General features: G+C 49.9%; 1 protein-coding gene across 2 annotated transcripts; it reads left to right on the top strand.

Moving 5' to 3' along the window:
• The first annotated feature begins 776 nt into the window (after nucleotides 1–776).
• Nucleotides 777–19,029, top strand: LOC119101040 (skin secretory protein xP2). 2 transcript variants are annotated; one of them, XM_037224288.1, is made up of 7 exons: nucleotides 777–1,088; nucleotides 14,270–14,423; nucleotides 14,856–14,984; nucleotides 15,156–15,283; nucleotides 17,021–17,162; nucleotides 17,386–17,743; nucleotides 17,780–19,029. In XM_037224288.1, the coding sequence occupies exons 1-7, from the start codon at nucleotides 985–987 to the stop codon at nucleotides 18,682–18,684; spliced, it is 1,920 nt and encodes a 639-aa protein (XP_037080183.1). In that variant the 5' UTR covers nucleotides 777–984; the 3' UTR covers nucleotides 18,685–19,029. The 2 variants fall into 2 exon arrangements, with proteins under 2 accessions (XP_037080183.1, XP_037080182.1); XM_037224287.1 differs by having other exon boundaries at nucleotides 17,386–19,029.
• Nucleotides 19,030–20,688: the final 1,659 nt, after the last annotated feature.

Raw genomic sequence — 20,688 nt, 5'->3', positions numbered from 1 at the left:
GCTCTGTTTGAAAGGTGCTTTGGCTTTGGGAAGCATTGTTTACTTGAATGCTTGTTTCGTTCAAGGTTACGTTTATAAGCCAGGTCTACACCAGCAGCATATCAGATGGTTAGTGACGCACATGTTTCACCAATGCACCACTCGCCAAATGCTTACCCCGCGCGCTGCGACGATCACAAACGAAAAGAAAAGCTGGCTTTGCGTCGTTGTGTCTGTTGAAAACACGCGCAAGGCCATGGCCACACAAATGACGTAACTTCAAGCCGCCATCAGTCTATTTTAATCACGATGGAAAGCGTTGAGAGGAAGTCAAACGGATGCGAGGAAAATCCGATTCGTCCTACACAGTCCCCGTAAGGTACGCGCTACTCGCCATGAACATGTGCATATCGCGAACCCCATGCTACTCGACCTATCTTGTCTCTTACCTTTCAGCCGATTGCTTATACAACAGGAACATCACAGAGTTCAAATTAGTTGACATAATAGTCTGTACGTTTAACCCATGCATCGATTAGTTAAGTCATAAACCTATGTCGTGAATTTCATAATAATCACATGAAAAGCAACAGCTTGCCCCCCAGATTTCCAGACAAAATACGACTGTTCATCGAGGATTTAACCACCATTCCATTAAAAACAAGATGGAGAGAAAATTGTGTAGCCCTTTTCAGGCTCAGCAAAAACCGAGGATGGTGGGAAATAATGTAGCGAGGCTTCCAATTCTCAAGTGCGTTCCGAACATCGCATCCTAACATTCATTCCGTACATTCGCTGTTACGTGTGGTTGCCTCTAAATTTAAGTACCTACTGGCACGCGATTGCCAGCCAAAATTAACAGTTATATTTTTTAGTTTTCTTTATTGCTTGGCTTAACTGTATCACTGTGTTGGTTACGTACTCAAAATCATAACGCTGCAGTTAACCTTTTTATTGCCAAATTGAGCAGTAAGCAAAACGTAAAACACAAACCAAGAATTCAAAATGTGCAGTGCCAAAAGCAGAGACGCCCAATCCGGTTCAGACAGCCGTCCCCCCGTAGACTCGGAGATGAAGCGAACAGAAATCGATGAAGTTGCTGAGGTCAAGTAAGTGACTTTCGGAGTGAAGTGTTAATATAAGCGTAAGTGTGACTGATTCGATCCCTCCTGCTGGCGCTCCTCACCTTTAGGCAAAAGTGTAGCACAAATGGGGCGAATGACTGCCAGTTTTTTGAAAGATGTCACTTAGATACACATGGAAAACACGTCGTTGTTTCATTATTTCACGCATTTTTTCCATTCATTATTCCACGAAATGCGTGGAATAATGAATGGAGAAATAGTAATACATAAGAAGATAGGCTGTCGTCATGTTAAATATTTATTGCATGAACATCGATGAACTACTCCTGGTGTAAAGCGGTTGTTGTTACAAAATTTATGAGTTCAGTGAGCCCAAGATGCAAAGGACTTACCATACTTGACAATTACTAGTAGCATGATTTTGATGTAAAAACTGAACGATGTTGCATTCCTTTTGCAGACAAGGCTACTAAATGTTCCCCAAATCATTGATTTTAAATAAAAATAGGCGTCTCCAGAAAACACCACATGAGACGGGTGCAGCGCGTGCATTGATGCATATATTGTCAATGTCACCAGTTGAGTTTCGAGATCCGCTTCTAAACGTTACCAAAAAAGTCGACATCATTCTGCAAACCTTTTGCGGCATTCATTTGCAATGAACAAAGGATCCAAACTTTCAGTAAAAAGAGCTTACTGGAAAATTGCAAGCAGGGAAGTTATCAAAACAGTACCTACGTGTTGACAACAAACGAAGTGTTCTTGAAATAGCTATTCCAATTCAGGAAACACGCTGCTGTACACTACTGTGATGGCCGCAGATACCTACCTCACACCACTTCGCAAAAAGACAGTGCCCGCAGAGTCTACTGGTATGATTCAAGGAGTCATTGACCAAGGACCACCAAAGTCGCCCAAATATCTGCCTGTCGCACTGAACTCATGCGGAAGCGTTTCTTTCACGCAGGACATGACGGGCATGTTTGAAAACCACAGCGACCCATACAATAGTTGCGTCTTACGATTTAAAACGTCAATGCCTTTTAAGAGACAACGAAATGTTATACATTGTTGCTCATGCTTGGTAATCTATTGATTTGTAGTCGCAGCAACTTAAGAGTTTTTCATTGTGCGAGTTATCCGCCAGCGCGCGCATCCTAAACTCAAATAAGTACGCAACAGGGGAACGATAACGCTGCGGAGATAACGGACTCCGCCACTGTTCCCCGAGACCGTTTCCAGAAGCGCCTGCCACCACATGGACGTGCGAGCGACGCATGTGTCCCCGGAACGGTATATCTTGCCGCATCGTCGGGTGTGCTGTCTCGTGATCGTCAGGCGGCAATTTGCCGTGGCAGATTGCTGGTGTGTCGGGATGTATTGTCGGAGCGATGAATGGGCGGTGCCGACCGGTGCCGGGCCGCGGCGGGCCGCGGGGACCGAGGGGGCCGGCGGCCGGCCCGGCAGACGACGCCGTCTCGTGTTGGCCAGTCGTTAGTGCGTGGACGGCAATCGTCGCCATTCAGCGCCGGCCCAGCTCTGTCAATGGCCGCCACTGGCGGCTGGTTCGACTTAAAAGACGGCTGTTCACGGCGACGTTATTCAGGCTCTGCGGCGGCGGTGGGGAGGAGTAATGCGTGGTGTTTTCTTTTCATAAATTAAATACCTAGACGTCTGGTCTGTTTGGTTAGCAGCAGTTAACACTAACCGACACGGGAGCATCTGTCTGGTCTGTTTGGTTAGCAGCATTTAACACGGACCGACACGGGAGCAGCTAACGAAACACGAGTCATGAGGCGCCACAAAGGCCAACAGGCAGCCATTTTACGCTACGAAAATAAGCGGGCGCAATAAGCAGCTGACAAGTGGTAAGCAAAACCGCTGTACATCACCTAAGTATAGAAAGAACTCAGTGGAGCAGGGCCGGCTCCAAAACATGCACATTGAGCGCATTTTGAGCCCATATGGCTGCGAGAGTTGCTTTTTGGTATAGGGCTACACAGGTCAGCGCAATGCCAGACCCTCGGCATCCGTCAATCACCAGTACCCCCCATCTGCTGGGCTTCAGGTAAATGCCGAAGACCCAAACACCAGCCCCCTTGGCAATAAGCAGGAGAACGGAGGGTCTCAGACTAACCAGACGCGAGGAATGATGTGTGCGGGTACCTGCACAGTCCTGCGCATACCTGAGGAGAACAGAGGGCCTCAGACTAACCAGACGCGATGAATGATGTGTGCGGGTACCTGCACAGTCCAGCGCATACCTGTACTGCACAATTGTGCAGTGCACGCCAGCCACCTGTGCAGTCCCGCGCATGCCTGCACTGCGCGATCGTGTGCCAGTTACCTGCTAGTGTTCTGACAGATGTGGATGTTTGAATCTTGATCGGAGGTCTAGGTCGGCTCGAAGAAGCGTCGCGTGGAGACCAGTGGCAAGCGAAGAAGGACTCGTGCGATCCCTCATTCCGCTTCAGCAATGCCAGATGCTGATGGGCGTGGAAAACAGGGCGATCCTGTCAGCTTCGCTTCGTAGCACATTACAACACGGGGGTCGCACTGTCGTATATCGCAGCGCATTAAGAGGCAAGCGTATCGCATATGCGTATCAAACTTGAAAGGCAGAACACACTATTAGCTCAGTGATGCGTGAGGATTTACATGCTGGTTATGACTGCGGTTTTCAACGTTTTCGTTGGTCAAAAATTATACGTTGTATGTGCATAATGATACGTGACTGGTCCGAATGACTTCAAGAAATGATTGATGTGTGCCATGTTCATATGTGGTTTATGGATGCCTTTAGCAGGTGCGAAACATGAACATGTTGTCAGATAGGTTCCCCGGGAGTTACTTTCCGAGGTCGGAGTTCTCTAATCTCTATAATTCCCTCCCAAATTGTGCCATGTTAATCATGTGAGAATCGTGAACCGTATTGCACTTGAGCATGTTATATGCACTCTGTAGAGACTCCGGAACGAATCGCTCCTATTGCTTCGCCTCCTCCACGAACAGTTCCTATTGTTTGGTGTTACGTGCTTTATCGATGCTGGTGTCATCGCGCTGATCGTTCCCACCTTCATAAGACGCCATGGTTGTGCGATAGTCAATGGGAGGTAACAGACCGTGAGCTTAAATTTGCGATGGGCATTGGGACGCTCTGTATTGGTGGCCACATCGCTATGGGACACACACACACACACACACACACACACACACACACACACACACACACACACACACACACACATATATATATATATATATATATATATATATATATATGTATATACAAAAAATCAAAGATGAAAGGCAAAGGCTTGGTAAAGTTCGGTGGTACACGATTTTCATTTCCTCTTTGGGGAGTAAAGTTCTTCATAATTGATGATCAGCGTTTGTTCAAACACCACATTTATTTATGTTAACACTTATTTTCATCCATCTTCGTACATCATTATACCATCACCATTATAAACACTTATTTTCGTGGTGGCAAACATTTTCGCCCGGGTACCAGGTACGGTGAGGGGCATTTATGGTTGACCTAGCTGCCGTTAGCTTAAACCCAGCTGAGGTAGTGAGTTGGCCTTGCTCTCAACGAAATGTGGCCACAACACACATTTGGCCCATTAAGTCGAAAATTATTATAGATCGGGGAAGCAATCTGGCATGCTTAATATATAACAGGAGTGCATGTAGTGAAACACCGCTTCGCTGCTGTCCTAGGGGCGCGGACACGAAGAATGGGTCCAATAATACTCAGACAGGGAACACAAAAAGAGAGCGTTTTCTCTGCATTTGGTCATCGACTAACTGAGGAATTATTTTGATTATGCTTCCATCCAATAGTAAAGTTGGACACGCCCTGGCTGCACAGCACACGTTTTTATAATTTGGAGCTAAGCAAGAAAACGCCAAAGAAGTGGCCTGCGTTGAAACAAGGCAGATAGGTGGCCGATCTGACCCCAATAGGCACAGCGCTATCTCACATTGGACGGCAGAACCCATGACATATCTATCTAAAAGCTGAAAAAGAAATGATTGTTGCATCGGTGCAATGAGAGCCGCCGTTTTCAGCGTCGTGCGCCAATGTCTTGAGCCGGCCGAGCCCATCTCGCAAATCATGCAGGTAAGGCCGTTTTCAGCTGTGTGCGATGGCAAAGCAGGTATGGTTGCTGAAATTTTTCTTCCACAATTTGTATACACCTGCAGGGAAGCACGTGTCCAACAACCCACGCCTTACAATGGCCAGATGCTGATCATTTCGCTTTCAAATTTCGTCACCTGCTCTCGCATGTCGGGATGCGTTATCATCAATGTGCCCAAGGAAAGGTACGTATGGTTGCTCGAAGGCACGCCAGTATGACATGACGTTCCCTCGCAATACTCTCTAACAGAGGTGCCACTTTTTAAATTGGTTTTGTGGCTGAGTCCACAAAATTTTCCTAACTTGCTCACAAATCTTGAGTTTTCCCCGGATTTCGACCACTCTGATTTGCATCATGTGTCAAAATCAAAATGTAAAACATTGGTTGGTTCCAAAATTGTTTGGATGCTGAAGCATTACTTTCCACTTGAAGCCGATGTGATAGTGAACATGATGAATGTGATGATGATAATGATGATGATATTGCTAGTGATGTGTTTAGGCACCTGGTGTACCAGCAGTTGCTGCATTTCATTGCTACAATATTCCCTTTTTGCTCACATGCATCGGAAGGAGGGCTCAAAAAGCATTGAAGGGACTCAACTCGGCATTGAGAGTGGGGCTCAGGCCCCCCAAAAGTATACAAAGTGGCACCCCCGCTTTCAAGGGATTGCAGTGAAATATTACTTTCTTTCATTCCGAGAGGTGGCATGCAGCCCGCGTCTAACCAGCCCGACATCCTTGTCTGTGGCTCCAAAAGGCGGAACGCAGATGGACAGAGCAGTTGCCCAATACTCTGGTGAAAATGCGCTAGTTTGTTTGCACCAGAGCCAGTAAGTTGCCATATTAGCATGCAAACACGTTGATGGCATTTCAACTATCTTATACAAAAAAGTTTACAAAAGCCTTCTGAAACTAATTGCCTCCAGCTGCAGCGTGCAATTTTTAATGGCAGGTAAGCAAATATATCCCCGGCTCAACCTGGTCCCGACACCTGCCAACATTCCTAATGTAAAGTAGGCCGTTGACGGCGTACTGCAGCGCGCCACTGTACCGCGGCTGCCGCGCGGGACGCTGGGCTTACCATCTGGCCGGCGGCCGCTGGCGAGCGGGCGTCACCGGGAGCAGGGCGGCACGTGCTGCCGGCGGCAGGGCTTGCTGTGACGAGCGGCGCACCGTGACGCGCGCCGGGTGTCGCGTGTCACGCCGCACCGCCGGGCCGCTCCCATCGCTGTCACCGCGCCGCCGGCTAAGTGGCGCCGCCCGATCAAAGGGCGGCCGTCTGTGGCGTCACGGGCTCGGGTCGAGGCGCGTCCTCGTGCGACGGCCGTGTCAACTTCGTCTTTTGAGGCTGGCACGCCGCGCGATTAACTGCGCCGAGCAGCCCTCGCCCCGGGGAAATGAAGAAGTTTAATTATGCGTGGTCAGGCGAGCGTGGGAGGACTCTGATTAAGAAATCCGAGCGGTGTTGTACGGCGAGCAAATGAAAATCCGAGCGGTGTTGTGCGGCGAGCAAATGAAAATCCGAGCGGTGTTGTGCAGCGAACAAAGAAAAATCCGAGCGATGTTGTGCGGCGAGCAAATGAAAATTCGAGCGGTGTTGTGCGGCGAGCAAATGAAAATCCGAGCGGTGTTGTGCGGCGAACAAAGAAAAATCCGAGCGACATCACACACAACTGGCGATGCCAAGGAACGCGTGAGGCGGCGGGGTGGCGACGTGGGTGCCGCGACTGCAAACCAGAAGTGATTAAGACGTCGTTACTATCTCCCCCCCCCCCGCCCACAGCGACTCCAAACCAGAAGTGAAAAAGACGTTGTTAACCCCCCCCCCCCTTCCCACAGCGACTCAAAACCAGAAGTGAACAAGGTATCGTTACCGCTCCCCCCCCCCCCTCCCCCAACACGCGACTCCACACCAGAAGTGAACAAAGCGTCGTTAACCCCCATCCCCTACGCATTATCATAAGTCGCGATGTAAAGAATGTCGTGATAGAAAATTCTTCGACGGTACACGGCCCGGCACGCTCGCTTGCGTAACAGCTGCCAAACATTGGCGAAAATGCTGCGCCGCATTGCTCCGCTGCACGGCAGGTCGTGCCAGAGCTGTGCAGGCAGCTCGCTCGGTGCCACCAGGGCTGTGCAGGCAGCTCGCTCGGTGCCACCAGAGCTCAGCAGGCAGCTCGCTCGGTGCCACCAGAGCTGTGCAAGCAGCTCGCTCAGTGCCACCAGATCTCAGCAGGCAGCTCGCTCGGTGCCACTAGAGCCGTGCAAGTAGCTCGCTCAGTGCCACCAGATCTCGGCAGGCAGCTCGCTCGGTGCCACCAGAGCCGTGCAGGTAGCTCGCTCGGTGCCACCAGAGCTCAGCAGGCAGCTCGCTCGGTGCCACCAGAGCTGTGCAGGCAGCTCGCTCGGTTTTACCAGAGCTATGCAGGCAGCTCGTCCGGTGCCACCAGAGCTGTGCAGGCAGCTCACCCGGCGCCACCAGAGCTGTGCAGGCAGCTCGCTCGGTGCCACCAGAGCTGTGTAGGCAGCTCGTCCGGTACCACCAGAGCTGAGCAGGCAGCTCGCTCGGTGCCACCAGAGCTGAGCAGGCAGCTCGTCCGGTGCCACCAGAGCTGTGCAGGCAGCTCGTCCGGTGCCACCAGAGCTATGCAGGCAGCTCGTCCGATGCCACCAGAGCTGTGCAGGCAGTTCGCTCGGTGCCACCAGAGCTCAGCAGGCAGCTCGTCTGGTGCCACCAGAGCTGTGCGGGCAGCTCGTCCGGTGCCACCAGAGCTGTGCGGACAGCTCGTCCGGTGCCACCGGATTGAATCCCTCATTTGCGAAAGCGGGCCGCATTGTTCCAGCCGACCTTCCCGTATACGTCTAGATCTATCAGTTTTGTTGATTTTATTCGTTAATTGCGACAAGCACGATTTGATACTTACTGTTTCTGTCACGCTTTTGGAATGAAGTCAGAATCATTTACGGCAGCTTTGTTGTCCGTCGTCAAAAAGTATTACACATGTGTTGCCAAGACCAAAAATAAAACCGGTGTTTTGAATGGGTTTTTCGGTATCGGTTACAAAGCCCGATTGCATTCATGACTTGAATTAACAAGGTTGTTAGAGGATTTCGTGAGCAGCAGAACGCTCACGACAAGGTCTGGGTCGGTCGCAGCGATCTTGTGATTGAAACCTCAGACATGGCTGAATAAAGGAAGAAGCATGTTCCTGTTGTGTGTGCTTGGGTGCTAAGACCATTAGCAGGTTGTTCTTTTAATCGCTGAAATGAAAGCCATTGACGACTGGGGATCGATCACTTACTCAGATGGCAGCGAAACATATGCGGGGAGAAGCTTTGATAATTCAAGCAGAAGCTAGTCAACGGGGCCGATTAGGATATGACCGAGAGACAAACACACGTGCACATGTCAAGTAAAAAAACTGTTGTGCTCTCCATACGCCCCTCTCCCCCTTCCATTGCGACTTCCGGGATATGTCGTGCCGGTAGAACAGGCCATGTGCGTATGTACAAAACGGTTTAAGCACAAAAGTACGTATGGAAAAAGAACGCATGCAAAAAGTACATACACATCTGTTTGTGAACAGATGTGCGTAAGGCACATCGTGGTCAGGCAAAGCAAAGGTCGTGTGACAGAAGTGCGTACACAAGAATTCGTTCGCAAAATTTCGTAAGCAAATGTTTGCATGGTATAAGGAACGTATGAAGAATGTTAATTTTGTCAAAAGTTTGCGAGGACAAAAGTTTGCATGGAAAAGGGTCGTGTGCGTTAAGCGCACACGCAATTGTTCTTAAAAGAAGTGTTCCACAGTTGTACGGGGTTTTTAACTAAAATAGACATCTGGAAGGTCATTCGGCGTATTTCACAGCCTATCCTTAAGACCTAAACCCCTCTAGATTCTGAACAAAACGCTTACGATGATGAGCAGACCAGTCCGGGGAACTATTTCAAGGTCAACCGGACATCCGTTATGCCATATTAACGTCATTCAGATCTTGCCATTTTATTAGCCATGCAGCGATAGGGGCCAAGTAAAATAAAACTGTCCTGGCGTTCATAAATGGCGTTGGTGAGCACAATTCCAGATATAATGGCCGTCAACGGGCTCTCAATCAATGTCGTGCAAGGTGCAATGATGTAATCCAACAATGACGTATTGAATCGCTTTTTTACTAAACAGAAAAATTGTGTCATCTGGCGAAGCCTTTTTCACTGATAAGTATTATACGTCAGTTTATTTCATCATATCTCATCCTTATTTCGATATCATCGACTGTGGGATATTCCCTTTAAGCAATTACACGTGCGCATATGTTCGAAGCGGATGAGGTTGGTTCCACAAAAAATATCCTACTCAGATGTATGGGAGCAGCAGTAAAGGTGCATGAGGGGGCCGTCGGTGCACTTCCCCTTCCGAGAATAATGAGCATTGAGCCTATGGCAGTGCATGATAGAGACAATTGACTACGGGACGGCGGATGCTGCTGCTATGGAAAGTTTTCCAGGATGGATCAAACACCACGATACCAATATGCGCACCGACAGCTTTCAAATGTCGCTGAAATTTCGTGTCCGCGGATGATCTAGGGTATGAATTCGAGTGAGTAATTTCGGGCTCCATCCGGCACGCGGTTCAAAAATGATCATCTCGGGAAGTGTTGGATCGGCTGCAAACTGGGTCCTAGTGAAAGAGCACGCATCAAAGAGGACTGAGCTCGTGCATCATTCTCTCTGGAGTCCGACATACTTATAGAAGCATTGGTATACTGGGTATGTATGCTAGTCGCCACCATCTGACGTGTCTGCCCGCCACATTCTCCAAGCGAGCTGACTCATCGCGTCCGTCAGCTGGCGTCAGTGACGCGCTAAAGGGCGTCAGGCGAAGTCGTCGACAAGGATGTCGTCAGGGTAAGGGATATTGTGGGAGAACAGCAAGCTCGATGGCTGGTTTACAGTGAGCATTTTTAACAAAAAAAGCTAAACCCGCGGCCCGCTACACCCCTGATTCATCTTGTACAACCGCAATTAATTCGAGTTGATTTGCTGGTCGCCCTAGGGTGTAAAACTCATGTCATGGCGAGCTAGGCCAGTCATCATATCTGATTCGACCTATGCGACTGTCACTGTTGAGCACCCCTCCCCTTCCCTAGTCGACGGGATGTGGTGGACCCCGTAGTGATCATTCATCCGGCACATGACACCAATAATGGACATCTGCATTCCAACGCTCGGTACACATCTGCATACCAAGTTTCCAAACGGACATCCGTCGAACTGACTTCATCCCTGGCTAGCATTTTCTTACAAACTTTGTGTATTTACGCCAGACGTCGAAATGCGATCGTTTAATTACGTTTTTGTGTAAATCGAACGTTATTCTTGACTAACATTCACGTTTAAAATTTGGGAGCAAGCAAGTGATTATGACCTTTCCATACCAACTCTTACGCGTAAGAAATGAACTTTTCTGACAAATATTTTACTAAACAATCTTCATCCATGCGCGCTTAACTATTGTGAACTTTTGCCCTTACGGTCTTTATACCTTGCGTCCCATCTTTTTCGAACATTGAGCACATGTACTTTATCTTATGAGCCATTGTCATACATACTTTTTCTATGCGTACTTCTGTCAACAACCCGGTCAAAACAGCGTTTTTAATCCCCTCGCGCATTCCGGTGTCACTCGGTGGCGCCGTCCATGTAAGCGCCAGATGGCGGCGCCGTTCGCCTCCAATGAGGGGGAGCATTTACCCATTAATATGCACCCGTTATGTTATGCATAACTCATAAATGCATCGTAAACGATGGAGAGCTCGAGGCAAGGTTTGTAAAAAGCAGAAATCATTCTTTCAAGGTTGAATTCACACATCGAAAAAACCATCTCATGACATTAATGCACGCTGAGCGAACGCCCTGAGTGTAGGTTAAAAATACCCCGAACGTCGTCCATCAGACACCGGATCACTCAGCCTTCATGAGGCCGGTGAGCTGGCGTGTTTGGGTTCCAGTCACGATCAAGCAGCGACCATCCAACCAACTGGGATTGATTAAATATTGATGAATCAATGGGGCTCTCGCGCGCGTCCATGGGTGGAGCCGGCTGGCCGTTAGTGCGTCAGAGCTCTCGGCGGCCGCGACCTGATCGGGCGTGGTACGGGCTGACTCGCGACTCACCATGACTCATACGCGCCCGCTGACTCCCGACCACCCGGACTGGTGGGAGGCTGAGGAGCAGGACAGCCGGATGAAGTAAGTCAGGCGATCGGCCTGGGCTGCACCGGCTCGTGGCCATCTTTTTCAGATGTGCGCTGTCGGTGGTGAAAGTCATAGGCAAAGGAGCGTCTCGGAAAGTGCCGGTACCAAAACCATTTTGAGGTTGGTTTGTCCATCCGTTGCCAAAGTGCTGATGTTCAGAATTTTCTAAAATTGGGGATGTCATGGTCCCCACAAGCCCTCCTGTCATTTCCAGTTTTGCTTTATTTATCGCGCAGTGATGCATCAGTCACAGTTCTGGAATTGATGTGAACCTCTTAAAGGGTGCGGGCCTGCTCAGTTTTGCCACTCGAGGTTCTAGAACACGGAGAAAATAATGATCCCAAAGCCGTCATTCTTAATCGCACTCCTTGCAGAGTATCGTGATTTCTAGAATATGCGGTTTGATTAATGATTGTAACTCTGAGGTGCAAGTACCGCACCGCAAAAAATACGCTTCGTGCTTATGGGGCGTTCAATTACAATGCTGAGAACTCAACAAAGCCATCATAGTGTGAGGTTTGAAAAGTTTTCTGACAAAAAAAGATGGTAAAATTTATCAAGATCACCGATGCAAAAAATCATGGAGCAGTAATGACATACATATCCACAGATATAAGCAGGAATGTTTGAGTGGGCCAGAGCCCGTTCAATATGGATGCTGGCGCCGATTTTCATCACCACGCCCTTAAAACTGTACTGCGGTCCGAACAGCGCTACCAACAACGGCGTCGCTGCATGTTAGTCAAGCAAAGGAATTTGATAGTTCGACGTGACTGCTGGATTTTAAACCGCACCGTTTTAGTTCATCCATCGTCCATCAATAACCAAGTTTAGACACAGAATATCCACTGTTTTGCAAAATTATCATTGTCATGATCGCTATGCTGCGAACAGCGTAGAGCTTAACACCACGATTAATAATAGAAATGAAATATGCATTGTAATATCAAGCTTGTCGGTCCTGCCAGCACGCAGCCGATTTTGACGTGTCCTGCAAAATTTGAACAAAGCAGACCGTTTTGCGTGTATGCCGGCATAAAGCATCTGCGCCCAACATGTTATGGTTGTGACGTCTTCGGGGATTTGGATAAATTAATATTTAACGAGGGAATTATGTACGAACTTTCGTTTTTAGACCAGTCGTGAGCCCATCGTCGGCGATATCAAATTCTGCCTTATATGCTTTTGTGGGCTTTTATGTTTTCAAGGCATAGCCTGAATGCCACGAGATACAAAAGAAACGGCAAACTCTGCATTATAGTGGCATTCATTTCGTCTGAAGGGGGATTGTTATGCACCAAAAGACGAACATGCTATACATCAAAGCCTAAAATACGCATCATATCAAATGATCTAAGAGGTACGCGCACGTCACAGCACTTGCCATCAGTACACGGTAGCAACATAATCTCTGGACTTAACGCAACTGGTGTCTCGTTTTTTTCACGTCACGCCGCGTGACTCATGATGATGGGGAGAGGCTGCCCATCCTTGCTCCAGAATACGCCACCACCAAGGATAGGCTGGCATTTATGACCATCTTTCTGCGCGCATAGATACAATCCCAAGGTGTGAAATCTGTATTTGAGTCCGACTCTTGGTGTATTGCATGCATTTGACATCAGCAGGCACGAACATAAATACACGGCTATTACGTGTCATCTGTCAATGAGACTAATTGTACCTAAAAAACAATGGAAGGCGATAAGAATAAAAACACACACAAATGCATGCCTGCACTAACAGTATCGGACAGTCCTATTGCACAAAAGGATGACTCAGCAGCACGCTTCAAACTTATCAGATCCAGTCGTCCCACATCCACAGGCAATCCGTTTAGTAGACAGGCCGCTCGGTAGGCGAAGGGCCGCTGTCCTACCGCCGTGTCCACCGCAACTTAGTCTAACTAACATTTGACGTCTAACAAAGTGCATCTATGTCCGAGCTCCCAGCCCATCATCAGATGTATTGCAGTCTGAGTTCGAGTGCTCGAACGCTATGTGAATCCAGATAGGAGCCCCTCGGCACTGAGTGCGAGTCCATGAATCCTTTATCGAACCATATCAGACGATGTTTTTTCATTTGGATCATTCGCGATATAGACAATGCTAAATTGGCAGAAAACTGTGATCTTTAATCTAAGCCAGCATGACCTAACCTATACCTTCCCGGCAACTTAACCTAACCATGCCTGCTGTCTTGTAGAGTCTGCACTGGGCTAGTATCGTTAGATGGTCTTAACACGGCCACTGAAAGCGGCCTGCTTCGCGCCATGCCGTTCCTTTAAAAATGTATATAATAACCAATGATTCGATGGTTGAGCTTGCTTAGTTTCTGTGCATTTCCACGATTCCGATGGGGCTCTTCTATGCCAAATTTGCGTCTGAGTTGGAGCTAAGATAAGACAACTGCTGTTTACACTTTGCAATGATGTGGGGGCCGAGTTCTGTTTGAGCCTCTCTTAGACTGAGCTCATTCTTTGTTTATTGTAGTGTTAGGCTGGGCCTGAGTGCGAATTTGATTTTCTTCGCTTAAGCCTGAGCCTGATTTCGAATCTGAGTTCACTGCTCCTGAAATTGATGAATGTGAGTCCGAATCCCCGCGCATCGCCTTTCAAGTTGGCGAGTCCGAGTCCGAATCCGGTTCATCAGCGAAATGAATCGACCCACTTGAGTCCGAGCCCCAAACTGTAAGGACTGCGGTCATGATTCCAAGTCGAGTCGGACTCAGAATCCGGTGTGCGTTTTGGCTAAGCGCAGCAGGAGACCCGCACGTTTTGCTCACCGCGTCCGTCTACAGAGTGACGTTCAACACCCGCGTGCGGAACCGGCTGGAGCAGCTGCTGGGTACGGACATGCTGCGCCTCAACGACCGACAGTACATGCGGACACTGATGAAGCGCATCTACGAGAACCAGGAGAACAGTCTGCAGACCAGGACAGAGGAGCGCCAGGTGAGGCGCTCAGCAAGCAGCGCATCTACGGCACGACAATGCAAGTGAGTGACATAAGTTATCAGCACCTGGTCAGATTTGACAATATCTAAATAACACACGACACGAGGTGCGACACGACATTATCAGCTCAAGGGTAAGGAACGGATTCATCGTGGTATAAATTGCCTTAAAGTCGAAATGCGTGCCAGATACCGCACAAATACCCAGTTTAACGCAGCAGTGCTACGCACTGAATCAGTTGGAACAAAAGTGCTTTTGGGGCACCCAAAGTATCTTTTGTGTTACTACGTGGAATATTTTTCATAAGCAGCTGTGTGCAAACCATTGTCGGAAAATATCGCATTCAAACAAATTCCATCGTTTGTACGCAATTTGACGCACATTCCCATAGCCCAAATAAATCATTGAATTGTCTTCGTTTCTTTCCAGATACAAGAGATCAAACGGTTAAAGACCTTAGTGGAAGATATGAAGATGGAAAAGCCTCCAGACATGACAGAGTCAGCCTTTGTGGTATCATTCAAGAAGACAAAAGCTGAACTAGAAAAAGTTCAAAGGGTAAGAAACCCCCCGCAGTAGAGTGAACCTCCGTTCTCAAGCATCCACTTTTCGAGGCACGTGGTCCGTCATGTCGCGAACATTGAGTGTGGGCTGGAAGCCCTATTACGTCGGCAATGGTTTCAGGCGGCCAGTTCTGTCGCCTGGGTGACGTGATCCATCCCGCCGCAGAGGCAGTTCAACAAGCGGCACAACATCAAACACCGGAAGACGGTGTCGTGCTCAGAGCTGGACAGTGAGGACGAGATGTCCTTGGACGTGGCCGAGCTGACCACCAACGAGAGGTTCCACGAGTCCAGGTGAGCAGCGGCCTCCGAACATGGTGCCGGAGGACGCCTCGGGTATCATGACCTCATGTATCACGTCCCCGGGGATGACGCATCCGGTTGTCACGTTCTCGGTCACGACACCCTCGGGTATCGTGGCCTCATGTATCACGTCCCCGCGGATTATAGGCTCGGTTGTCACGTCTCGGTCACCACACCCTCGGATGTTGTTACTTCATGTATCATTTCCCCGGGGATTATGGACACTGTTGTCACGTTCTCGGCCACCACACCCTCGGGTATCGCGACCTCATGTATCGCGTCCCCGCGGACTACGTATCCGGGTGCCACGCTCCCGGCCACCACACCCTCGGGTATTGTGACCTCATGCATCACATCCGCGGGGATTAGGGACCCAGTTGTCACGTTCTCGGCCACCACACCCTCGGGTATTGTGACCTCATGCATCACATCCGCGGGGATTAGGGACCCAGTTGTCACGTTCTCGGCCACCACACCCTCGGGTATTGTGACCTGATGCATCACGTCTCCGGGGATTAGGGACCCAGTTGTCACGTTCTCGGCCACCACACTCTCGGGTATTGTGACCTGATGCATCACATCCGCGGGGATTAGGGACCCAGTTGTCACGTTCTCAGCCACCACACCCTCGGGTATTGTGACCTGATGCATCACGTCTCCGGGGATTATGGACACTGTTGTCACGTTCTCGGCCACCACACTCTCGGGTATTGTGACCTGATGCATCACGTCTCCGGGGATTAGGGACCCGGTTGTCACGTTCTCGGCCACCACACCCTCGGGTATTGTGACCTGATGCGTCACGTCTCCGGGGATTAGGGACCCAGTTGTCACGTTCTCTGCCACCACACTCTCGGGTATTGTGACCTCATGCATCACATCCGCGGAGATTAGGGACCCAGTTGTCACGTTCTCGGCCACCACACCCTCGGGTAATGTGACCTCATGTATCATGTCCCCGAGGATTACGTATCCGGACTAAACATTCTCGGGTACGAAGTCCCCAGGCATTACGTGTTCGGGAGCTGTGTGCTCTGGGCACCCCGGAAGCGAGCAATGAGGTGCACGATTTATGGCGACGTTGCCGGCTTGACTACGTGTAGCGGTATTTGGGTCCCACAGTCGCCTTCTGAACAGAATAAATGTAACACTAGCTTCAACAATGTTGGAAGAGAAGTCGGTCCATACTGTTTCCAAGGACGCAGGGAGCAAACATTTTTGATTGTAAAAACTGTTCCAATAGCGACAAACTAGCGATATATGTCATTGTTCCATTCTGTTGGAAACCCAATCATCAAAACCCTAAGCACAAAGACGGCCCGGACACAAAACGAAGACCTTTTATAACCACTCAACTTGTATCGTGCTAGCCCGGTCAGTTGTTACAGGTGGTATTGGAGGGGCCGTACACACTGGCCCTGTGGTGATCGTCTGTCGGACGCCTGATATCGATCGACGCCGCTCATCAGCATGCGCTCCTGGTTTGACCCGGTCCCGTGCACACGTGCGCTGTTCTAACAGCTTAACACCTTCAGACACACCATGGACGGAGCTGTTTTGGAACATAACGTAAATGCGCATGTGGTGTGGAGATCTCAATCAACATCAATCGCAGAATACGCACCCGCTGTCTGGTTGGCATGCCTGCACCGTCCGGCATGGGTCCATGCCTGCAGGATATATAACCTGCCGTGGTCTTGCCTGTGACATCTGACCCAGGGCGATCAGCTTTGCAGGCACCACACGTGACCTTTCGCCAGAGGAAGACGACTCGCTGGAGGAGGAGGAACGGGCCAAGGAGATGGCAGAGCTTGCCAAAAAGTTCGGAAAATATGAGGAGCCGTTGGTGAAGCTGCTGTATGAAGAAGGGGTAAGGGACAGCTTGTCCACTGAAATCACGTCAAGCGTGATGTGTTGGAATGGTTTCATATTGCCCAGTTTTTTGCGGAGTAAGCCATGTGTTTGGGACTGGTCGCGGAGAATCTTGCGCAGAGGACCGTGATGCTCGGGATTTTTCATACACTCTTCTCGAATGGTGTGTTGCCTGAAGCCGACTGCCTGCATCACCAATTGTACCTGCATTTTTTCCACAGACTGTCCCAAAGCTCTACGACTTGGCGGAGATTATTCTGGTGAAGCCTCCTAAGCCTAAAAAGAAGGGACGTATGCAGGAAGAACAAGAAGAAGAAGAACAAGAAGTTGACGAATCAGGGGACCCGGCAGAGGACAGCACTGGAACTGACGAAGACGGAGAAGGCGAAGATGACGAGGTTACTGATGAGAACGAGGGAGATGATGCCAATGTTGAGGGCGAAACCGTTGCTGGAGAAGAAGCCGCCACCGAAGGTGGAACTGCTTCTGATGGTGCCAGTGCAGAGGGTGCAACGCCCGCTGAAGGTGAAGCTCCTGCCGACGGTGCAGCGCCTGCTGAGGGTGAGACGGTACCCGACGGTGCAGCGCCTGCTGAGGGTGAGACGGTACCCGGAGGTGCAGCGCCTGCTGAGGGTGAGGCGGTACCCGGAGGTGCAGCGCCTGCTGAGGGTGAGGCTGTACCCGGAGGTGCAGCGCCTGCTGAGGGTGAGACGGTACCCGGAGGTGCAGCGCCTGCTGAGGGTGAGGCTGTACCCGGAGATGCAGCGCCTGCTGAGGGTGAGGCGGTACCCGGAGGTGCAGCGCCTGCTGAGGGTGAGGCGGTACCCGGAGTCACAGCGCCTGCTGAGGCTGAAGTCGCAACTCCTGCTGAGGGTGAAGCTGCGGCAGCCGAAGGTGCCGCCACGGCCGATACTTCCGGAGAGAGAGGCACTGCCGAAGAGGGCGAGGATGCTGAAAACTGCACCGCTGCCGAGGAGGGGGCTGCTGCCGAGGAGGGGACCGCTGCCGAGGAGGGCGCCGCTGCTGAGGAAGGTGCCGCTGCCGAGGAGAGCGCCAATGCCGAGGAGGGTGTCGCTGTCGAGGACGGTGACGCCGCCGATGAGGACGCCACTGCGGAGGAAGAGGCCGCTACCGAGGAGGCCAACGCTACCGAGGAGGGTGCCGCTGCTGAGGAGGGTGCCACTGCCGAGGAGGGCGCCACTACTGAGGAAGGGGCCGCTGCCGAGGAGGGTGCCGCTGCAGAGGAGGGGGGCGCTGCTGAGGATAGAATGGCTGTCGAGGAGGGTGCTGCTGCAGAGGAGGGCGCCGCTGCAGTGGAGGGCGCCGCTGCGGAGGAGGGCGCCGCTGCCGAGGAGGGCGTCGCTGCTGGTGAGGCGGATGTCAGTGGTGAGGGATCAGCTCCGGATGAGAACAGCGAGACGTCTCCCAGCTCGGAAACAACCGACACCTCTCCGACAACTGGCGACACATCGGATGACGCAGAGTCACCCGAAGGCACGACCGAGGGTGCCGGCTCATAGACGACCCTCAGAGAGCTGGGCGTGCTACTCAGAAAGCTGTGCTACTCGTCTGATTCGACTTCCGGACATAAAGGCCTTCGGGACATGTATTTTGTAGCGGACTATGACCGAAATGATAGGATCTGAGCGTCTATATTCGCGGGTTTTGGGTGAATATGGAAGTGCTATTGATGATCACGCACAACGTTGCAATAGGTCTTAGAGCAAGCACTTCCACACAACCTAGACACTACACTAGACGTTTTAGGCTATTTCATCGCATATTTTGGCAATAATTTTTGCATTCCGTGTGCTTTTTATCGTGCTATGTTTCATGGTCTAATACAATACTAAGGGACTCGTCAACTCTGTCCTCAATTACAGTACCTAAGCAAGCAGCATTGCAGAGCAAAAAATCGTCATTGGCACCTATATATATGCGTGTTGTGTGAGCGGCACCTGTCATAAGCTGAACGCCAAACAATGTTTTTTAAATCTCCGGAAGCTACATTATGTCGCGTCCAAAGGTCAATGTCAAGAAGAATTTCGTAACCTGAAATTCAATTCACTGCCACAAACTACCAGCAAAATAAGCGTAACGTTAAACATGCTTGCTTGTCGTTTTCTCTCATCACCTTGTTTCTCTGATGATTGATCATAGCGAGCAATGATGAATGGAAGGGAGCAGTGCCACAAGCAACTACTTTTCTCAGCGATAATCATATATTTATTTTCAAAGATCACGGGTGATGACGATTGCTGGGATGACTACACCTGACCATGGTCTATCCACACGAGCGTGTAGGAGGGTGCGGGAGTTCGAGGAGGGTAGGGAGAGCGTGTGGGATTCGTCACGCTCCGTGAGGCCCGCAGTTGCAGACTGACCGCGCCCACGTGACCTAAGTGGAGGCTATAGCAGTGAAAGTTCGTCTTGTGGCGAGAGACCAGATACCTCAAAATATCAGCATGAGCAACGGAACGGCATACCGTATCACATATGATCGCCTGAAAATGTTCGAAGTTGCCCCAACGTAGGCGTCAAAACAGGTGTCGCATAAACTGTCACATGATTAGGAAGGCTGGCTCGGGCTGGAACAGCAGGGTTTGCAAGGTTACCAAGTCGAGGAGTATCAATTGGTGAAGTGAACTCCTACCACAAATGAAAGCTTGTTCACATTTTCCAATTCAGTGGCCGTCTACTTAGACAAGGCAGTCTACTTAAAAGAGGCAGTCTACTTAGTGGGAACGCGCAGACTCATCACCTTGACACGCGCTCAGACGGCTAGTTGAACGCCGTTTGCTTGGGTGGCGAAGTGGTCAATTTGACTCCCCTAAAATCTCAGGAACTAACAGCTAGATACACAAAATTCGCAGGGTGTGTTTGCCTATACTTGAACTGCCTTGCATCAAAATTTGAGGTTCCTAGGTTATAACCTTCTGGTCAAATAAGGTCAAACAAGGTCCTAGTCCAGACTGGTGTCCGAATTGCCGCCAGACCTTCCCATGCAACCACTGTAAACCTACATACCTGTTCGAAATAAAGGTCACTGGTTCTCACTCAAGGTCAGTGATTTGTTTGCCTTTAGATGGTCATGGTGATACAAATCATACCATACTGTTTTGATCTTTTCATTTGAATAAGTACCAATGATTATGTTAGTTGGCATGCTCTTATTAACAAAATGTTGATCTAGTTCATCTTAGGCCAGTGACCTATTCTGACGTTTGAGAGGCCCATAGAAAATGTATAATGCGGTTCCTATTATTAAAAAATTCAAGATAGACTCCAAACACTACACCATTTAGCCAGATCTAAAGTAAAAAAGGTAAATTTTGACCTTGATGTGACCTTTATACGTAACCCTAGGTCAAGGAAATTTGTCAATTTAATTGTTGTGCTACCTAAGAAACAATCCCAGAGACTGTGGTTTCATCCAACACCTCGATGTTGCATCAGATTGAACGATCCCTAGAACTTGTCTACGCTGAATCTGTGGCCTGACTTTGGCCTTCCATAGGTCAGCG

This window comes from Pollicipes pollicipes, unplaced genomic scaffold, assembly GCF_011947565.3.
Source record: "Pollicipes pollicipes isolate AB1234 unplaced genomic scaffold, Ppol_2.1 Scaffold_4881;HRSCAF=5763_pilon_pilon_pilon, whole genome shotgun sequence".
Lineage (NCBI taxonomy): Eukaryota > Metazoa > Arthropoda > Thecostraca > Pollicipedomorpha > Pollicipedidae > Pollicipes > Pollicipes pollicipes.
The sequence above is the reverse complement of the archived record's forward strand: the minus strand, read 5'-3'. Positions and strand labels throughout refer to the sequence as shown.

Bases quoted from the DNA above. Each gene is read 5' to 3' on its own strand.
- LOC119101040 (XM_037224287.1), top strand. From the start codon at position 985: ATGTGCAGTGCCAAAAGCAGAGACGCCCAATCCGGTTCAGACAGCCGT. The intron at 14,424-14,855 runs GTGAGGCGCTCA...GTTTCTTTCCAG, and splicing joins CCAGGACAGAGGAGCGCCAG to ATACAAGAGATCAAACGGTT. The intron at 17,163-17,385 runs GTAAGGGACAGC...TTTTTTCCACAG, and splicing joins AGCTGCTGTATGAAGAAGGG to ACTGTCCCAAAGCTCTACGA.